This window comes from Phaethon lepturus, unplaced genomic scaffold (genome assembly GCF_000687285.1).
Source record: "Phaethon lepturus isolate BGI_N335 unplaced genomic scaffold, ASM68728v1 scaffold36064, whole genome shotgun sequence".
In the NCBI taxonomy this organism is placed as follows: domain Eukaryota; kingdom Metazoa; phylum Chordata; class Aves; order Phaethontiformes; family Phaethontidae; genus Phaethon; species Phaethon lepturus.
In genome coordinates this window covers 1-7,878 of record NW_010536115.1, presented here as the reverse complement: position 1 = coordinate 7,878, position 7,878 = coordinate 1, and the positions used below count along the sequence as shown (strand labels likewise).

At 45.2% G+C, this 7,878-nt stretch overlaps 1 protein-coding gene across 1 annotated transcript; it reads right to left on the bottom strand.

Moving 5' to 3' along the window:
- Positions 1-1,141: 1,141 nt before the first annotated feature.
- MTO1 (mitochondrial tRNA translation optimization 1) lies at positions 1,142-7,053 on the bottom strand (the record flags this gene model as incomplete). The annotated part of the gene is made up of 10 exons (XM_010286074.1): positions 1,142-1,369; positions 1,548-1,705; positions 2,184-2,302; positions 3,010-3,181; positions 3,263-3,467; positions 3,937-4,067; positions 4,328-4,518; positions 4,658-4,770; positions 6,006-6,295; positions 6,936-7,053. Coding segments are annotated over 10 exons (1,725 nt in total), but the record flags the coding sequence as incomplete, so codon positions are not given.
- Positions 7,054-7,878: the final 825 nt, after the last annotated feature.

The following is a 7,878-nucleotide window of genomic DNA, read 5'->3' as shown; positions in this document are numbered from 1 at the left end:
CTTTCTCTGGACAGGAAAGGAACCACTCACCCAGAGCAAATAGAGAAAAGTCCTGGATCATCATTTCAAAATGACAGCTCTATTTAACTCCAACAAAACTTGTTCCCAAGCCTGTTTGCACAGTCAATTCAGGGGAATGTTCGGAAATGAGACTAGCATCAGAGAGGGGCGCCTAACTCGGGCAAGGATTCAGTAACTGTGCAGCAACAGCTTGAATTTAGTGTTTCTTGATAGCGCATGACAAATCGACTGCCCAAAGCATATCTTGTTCAGACGCGAGTCCCATTACTGTCACTTGCAGCACCAGTGCTGATGCGAAACCCCTGGTCCTGCTCCCTTGGCCCCCAGCACGTCCATCTGTCCGTCACCACAGAGGTGGGGCGGAGGTGGGGCTCCTGGGGCATCTTCCCCAGCACCCTGGCCCAGGCAGCGAGTCTTGCCCCAGCTGCCTTCACCAGCTCTGTAGCGAATCTCACCCCACCCTACCTGCATGAATTGTGACTCAGCAAATTGGCAATGACAGGCTAGACTGAAAGCTAAGTGACAACCAAGTTCTCTGGCAAGTTTCAAGATAAGCTTTCTTTATTTTACAGGAGAAAAAAAGCCCAGGATACAGCGTTGGCATTCGATCGGTCTCCTACATAAGTTTACATATTCGTGTGGCATGCATTTTCAAACCAAGTGTCTCTTATTGGCTGACATCACACTAAAACATCAGACTGTGTGTAGTCACTGCACAGCTGTAAAAGCACACGTATTGAAGACAACAGAGCACACTTTCCAGCTCAAATCCTCTTGTGCTGCCGTGGGTTCAGGATGGTAACATTTCTTACTCATTTCAGACCAGCAAAACACCGTCCTTTCCAAGATGCTTCAGAACAGATTCTGACTACCTGACGTCTTCCAAATGAGTGGAATTTTTAAAGCAATTCCTTTGTCTTTTCATTTGCATTGGCAAAATCACAGGCTGTATTTAGGTTCCTAAACATTTACTTAAGGTTTGCGTATTTGTCATCTTTGTTCTACTCAATGACACGGCCACAGGACACAATCAGAACTGGTTTGGATCCAGCCAGCATCGGTTTTATCTGTGAAGAGGTTCTGAGTACCGCTGATCTTGCCACGTTTTCTGGTAACTTCTCTATAAAGGTGTTTTAACAAAGGTACTCTCTGGCTCCTCTTCAGAAAACTCTGCTGAAATCTGCCTTTGGGAAGTTGCTTTCTCTGAGTGCATTTTCCCTGGTAAATACTTGCCAGTCTGAGGTAACGCTTTTAGCTTCTCTGTCTTCTGGTGATTGGTTTTCACAAATCTTAGCAGGTTAACGATAGCAGCTGGTGTAATTCCAGGGATGCGGCTGACTGCACCAATCTGCATGTGGAAACAGAACAAGTTAACCAAGAACAAACCTACACACTGGAGCTAGTGAGAAATGAGATCAAAACCTGTGGGTATTCCTCTGCCTGATTCTCCTCACCCCCTACATCCCTTGGGAAGACACAGAAGGGATTTCGTTGCTGCTCAACCTTGCTGTGGCCCAGTATCTTACCGTCTGCGGACGGTTGGAGTCCAGTTTCTCCCGCACCTCTGCTGAGAGCGATGCATCAATGGCAAAGTAATCTAGGTCCTCTGGCAGTCGGAGGGCTTCATCATGACGCACTTCTTCTATTTCCTGCTGTTGATTGACTACACACCACTCGTAAGCAGCTGTGAGGGAAGATCAGGGAAACAAGATGACCAGATATAGATGTTAATGTGAAACAGGTCACTTGCAGGAATTCTTGGAAGCAAAATCAGCAACTCCACCAAGATGGTCAAAAGCTCCTAAGGGAGTTTCTAGCCTCACAGACTACAAGAACCTTATTCACATCACTACTTTGGAAGAAGTCATACTCTTTTAATTTGTTACAGGAATTAAGATACACGGGTTAGCTTGTCCTCTCATCCCAGGAAGGGATGGTCTATTTGACATAGCAGTAAGGAAGAAAAACGCAGGACTGAACATGAATAATTGATCCCACCCTACAAAGCAAAACAGAGGGCTGTGGCCTACAGTGAAAGGTGCATACTCTGGTACAGTATTTCATTTCACTAAGCAGCAACATGAAACACACTGGGATGAATGGATTGGCTCTCCCCTTACTGAATAAAAACCACACAGATCCCACTAACTCTAGCACTCTACCTTCTATTTTCAATCTCTCTGCCAATTCTCTCCATTGAGCAAGCTTTCCCAGGGGCTCTGGGACAGCCCTTGCCAGAACCTCCATGTTGGCCTCTCGATATTGAAGGATGTCGAAGGCACTGCAGAGAGCAAGAGTAAGTTTTAATGGTAAGAAGGAGTCACTTCCATAAGGCAGATTCACAGCTGTTCCCAGCTCAAGCTTGTAAACATCTCAGCAGAAGCCAGAACAAGTGCAGAGCCAAGCTGACCTCCCTAGTGTCTCCTTTCAGTGTACACAAGATCAGTTCAGCTCTTGAGGAGGGGTTCTTTAGGAAAAATGAACAGTCAGATAGAAGGCACGAGGTAAGGGCATCAAGGGGAACCTTTCACAGAGACTGAGTCAGCCAGGTCTTAGCTACTGATTTAAAACGACAGAAAAGGTGAGATAAAGGATGGGTAAGGGAAGCAAGAGCCTTTGTGTACCATCTGACACTAGCCTGAAATCAATCGCTGCTTTATCAAGCTTTTGAAAAAGCACCAATCCACTGCAAAAACTGGTGCCACTTGATGACACTCTCAATAAGGACAGCAAGAACTGACTGAGTCAGTGGAGTATCTCCTTACTTTGGGAGCCTATGTCAGCAGCAGGAAGTGCGGCACAGTAAAAACACCGACATCACACTCATTCTGTAGGTAAGCATCAGATATCTGTCCCCTGAAAGTGATAAAGCTGGAATCTTGGAGTACTGACGACTTCAGGAAGGACGGACAAATGCTGTGAAACCGCTAGCCAGATGTGCTAAAGCAAGCGTAGGTCAGACCAGAAAGCTTCAGCTGTAACTTTTACCTAACAGGTGACCTTCGACTGCTACTGATGGGAACTTCTGGTATTAAATGGGACCATTTGGATACGCTGAACTGAAGGGATTTTAGGGTTGCAATTCCATCCTCCAAAGCAGCTCGCATCTTAACTGCTTGTTCATATCGCTGCTGTGACACACACCCGGCTTCTTCAAAACCTGCAGAGACAGATACCGTATGAGACAAAGGTCAACAACCAGGCAGGGCTGCTCACTGCAAGAGCCATGATAATAAAATACCTCTGTGAGTGAGCCTGGCATCGGCATTGTCAGGCCGGAGGGACATGCGGAACTCCACCCGGCTGGTGAACATCCGGTATGGCTCGCTGGTGCCCAGAGTGGTAAGGTCATCGATCAGGACACCAATGTAGCCTTCAGTGCGACTGACGATGAAAGGGGGCTTGCCATGAACCCGTAGGCAAGCATTGATCCCAGCAATCACACCCTAGGCAAACAGAAAACAAAACAAAATAGCATTTATCGGTCTCTTCATGGCTAAAATATCAGCACATCTGCCTCCAAAGACTCATGTGTCAAACTGTACCCTGGAAAATGCAATAGTCCATGCTAGTAATCTAGACAGTTTCTTTCTTGTGATACGAGTGTCTGAAGGGCTTCTTGTCTCTAGGCATGTACGCAGGTGCCAACTCCCATGTCTTTTCAGTTATAGCCACTGCGCAGTCTCCACACTGAAACATTTGACAGCACTTCCAATTACTTTTGTTACTGCAATCTCAGTAACAGCAACTGTAGATACTCAATGTAAAAATACCTCTGCAAGTCTGGAATCGGGGCGAGCAACAAAAGTAAGAACTTCTCATTAGTACAAGATGGGCCTAGCAAGGCTGCATATCAAAGACAAATGCCAGGGCAATATCCCTGAGTGCTGAGTATACACAATCAGATTCACCCACCTGAGCTGCCGCTTCTTCATAGCCTGTCGTGCCATTTATCTGGCCTGCAAAGAAGAGGCGCTGAACAAGACGAGACTCAAGAGAAGCAGTCAGTTGACGGGGATCTAAAAAATCATATTGCACCCCGTAGCCTATGGCAAACAAGAAGACAGATCTTATGGGAGGGCTTTTGAAGGTCCCTATTTATCAGCAAAGGCAATCAGTGGTGCAGAATGACTTTGGTTATCAGCTTTTATTTACAATTTAAAAACAACCAAGGAAAAAATCCCTGCATCTAAGAACTAATTTTGTTTCGTATTTCCTTTGTTTTGCTACGCTTTAAACAAAATCCAGTTTTTATTAACTAGTAACCAATACAATAAATAGATTTAAAATTATTCACCCCCCTCACCTGGCTGCAACATCTTGGCTTTCTCCAAGCCTGGGACGGATTTGATCACCTGCTCCTGGAGCTCCGGTGGCAGCGTCATGGACATGCCTTGGGGGTAAATGACATTGGACTCCAAGCCTTCAGGCTCCAGCCACACCTGATGTTCTCGGTTTGGGAAGCGCAGAACCTTTGATTCAAGAGAGGGACAGTACCTGCAGCAGTAAATAGCCATGAGCACCACTTGACATGGAGAAAAAGTAACTGTCCAGAAGCAAAGCCGGGGGGACCCACAGTTTCAGACAGATTATCAGCTAGTGCCTTTGACAGTGTGGCATGATGCCACGCACTTACCGCGGCCCCCTTGTTGTCTCCCTTATATGGTTGTTCAGGTGGAGGTTATCATGGATAATTTCCTGGGCTTTCAGCGTAGTGCGAGTCAGATAACATGACAGCTGATCTTCTGGCTGAAAGAGGCCAAAGCTCACCTTCAGTTAACCCAGTCACAACACTGTACTCTTACTGAACAACCCTGATTATCTCCAAGGGCTTTTCCATGATAGTTGGCTCGCACTACCTGGAGAGATGGGTAGTGCTGTCATACCCACTGTGCAGACAGAACACGAGCAATCAGAGCGCTCGAGCAACATGCTCAAAAGCAGACCAAAAACAGAACAGAGCTTGGGAGTCCAGAATTCAAGTTCTGTTCTATACAATGTATTCCCAATTACAGGATGCATATTCCTATTAAAGCAACACATTATACCACAGTATTCAAATTAACCAGAGGAATTAAAAGCTCTGAAGCAAGAGGAGTAAGTGCTGACTTGAGAGCTAACAGCCAATTAAACAGTTTGGTGAAGAAAAAAAGAGAAATCTCTCAAAACCCTGCAATTAACATGGAAAATTCAAGGTGTGGAAAAAACCGTCCATGTGAAGTATTTCACCGACTTTTCTGAAAAAGAGTCAATAGACTGACATTCAAAATAGTAATAATGTTGCACCTCGACTCCTTAGAACATTTTCTACACGTACAAAGGACTTCAAGGGATATTACTTTTGCCTTCACCCCAGTTATAATAGGTTACTGCAATTCCTATATGCTCTAGGGCAAATTAACTCCTGATACTTAATTCTGTGCTATTTAACTATATTATGTAAGAATGCCATCCATTTTCCAAGAGTTTCTTTGGAAAATTGAGTTTCTTCTGCTTTTATGTTACTGTTAACATGCCACCTCTGAGCACTGTGGATAACTCCATCCTTTCTATTTCCTAGTCTTTTCCTATTAACAATCTCTAATTTCAACATTTTAATCTCATTCTAGAACTGGGATAACAAGCAAGACATCGTATATCTCCAACAATCCAAGTCTAATACTGGAAGGATTTTGTAAACCACTCATGTAACCAGCACATGAAGAATACTACTAACAATGTCGTATTTCATGCAATTCTGACTTTAAAAGTAAAGAAAGTTTGGTTCTCAAGTTGAGAAGTGAGAGGAAAAAGGTACTTGCTTTCAAAAAAAGCCCAAGCAATTTCTCCCTTTGCATTTGAAGTCCTCAAACACGTAACACCTCCTGTACAAATACATCCCATCTTCCTTTCGCAGCCATGAACTCCCTGTCTGATTCTGAGTATGACATTCCTGGAACTGCTCCCCACCTGCTTCTACGTGCATTTGATGTGTGCTATCCCACCTTGATCCACACAGACTCGCTGAGGAAGCTGAACGGCACAGGAGGATTGTCAGCTGCACGTTCCTCCAGACCACTGAAGTCAATTGTATCTTTGACAAGTCGGGGCGGCGTCCCAGTCTTCAGCCTGCCCACAGCAAATCCCAGTTTCTCCAAAGTCTGAGCCAGCCCAATGGCTGGCTGGTCTCCCAGACGCCCAGCCGGGTGCATCTCCAGTCCAATGATGACCATACCCCTCAGAAATGTACCAGTGGTCAGGATAACACTCCCAGCATGTACTGTGCTCCCATCCCCTGAAACAGCAAGTTTTGAGAGTTGCACATATTTCAGTATCAACAAAGCCCTGGCATTCTGGTGCTTCTGTCTAAAACTAGACTAACGGTGTGCACTGGGGGTTTATCCATCTTTTATTATTTAACAAAATCAGCATTTCAATAATAAAACCATTAATAGGAATAACTGCAATAAGCAGCATGTACTTATTCCTGTATTTTTCTTATTCCCAAGAATGTTACCCCTAACACAGAAAACTCACTCCTAGGAAAAATTCCTACCCAGGCTTCTACTTCAGAAAGCTTGTTTACTAGAACAATAAGGGGCAATAAAGCATAAGTGTGCTAGTAAGAGAACACCACTTCCCTGTAACATTGTTGGCAACATACACCATTTACCAAATAAAATCTCAAAATGCAGCATGGAATTCAGTATCACGAGCCTGAAGGTAATTAAACTTATGTAACCTCCCAATATCCTATCAATCCAGGTATGTTTTTTATGGTATTACACATATTAACCTACTTTAGTCCACACTCGGCCTAAATCACCTCTATCAGCTAATTCGACTTTCTCACTTATGAATCAGAAATGTTTACCCCAAAGGCTGCTCTTAAGTGTTGGGTAACTGAAGCTGCTTACTGAGTTACTAGCACATACCCAGAACGACTCCTGTGACCTGGCATTTCCCAGGATGGTCTGGTTCTGGCTCCATCAAGAGAAGATCCTCCACAGATGCCTCATGAACTGTCAACAGTGGTGTGTTAAGGATTTCCTTCTGTCATGAAAGGAGTTACTGCAAAAATCTAAGAAGTTATGAGAGACATGAGCAGTCCCAAACCCTGCTGATTTCCAAAACACCTATCATCCTCTTCCCTTTTCCATTCTCACCAGGTCACTTGGCAGACACTCAAGTGACTGTATTATCCTGATCTATCAAGTAGAACTTTTCATTCACAGATAGAGTTTAAGCTCTAAAGAAACTATTTGGTCATTTTTTAATCTATGCTGAGCTCCAACAACTCATACTGCATTAAACTACCAAACAGAAAGGCATCTAGGTTTGAGAGGAAAATATTAAAAAAGAACCCCCACCCATCCTCTATAGTTTATTCTTAATACTTCAGATTTGTGTCATTCATTCTAATACTCCAGCCCACAAAGACACACAAGAGAGTTCCTAGAAATAAAATCGTGTTTTTAAACTCATCGCTCCTGACTTTCTCTTAAAACACCCTCTACATCTAACAGTCCCTGCCATTTCTACCAGCCCGCATATATAGATATCCCTGTACGTGGTTTACGTATCCTTAAAGAGGGTAACCTCGGGGCCGCTCACACCAGCACTCCCGTTGCCAAGCTGATGCTCTCTAACCCTCTCGCTCCGCCCCAGCTGGGGAGTGCCGGCTGCTTTTTTTTCGGGCGGCGGTGGGCGAGGGGAGCCGAGGGCAGGCCGTCAGCCCGCTCGCTCCTCCCCGGAGCGCCCACCCAAACGCCCAGCAGCCGCGTCCCTGCACGAAGCCACCTCAGTGCCGCTTCTTGCGAACACCGTCATTCCCCCCGCTCCCGAGGCCGGCCCGCCCCGGCCCCCGCTCTCACCTGC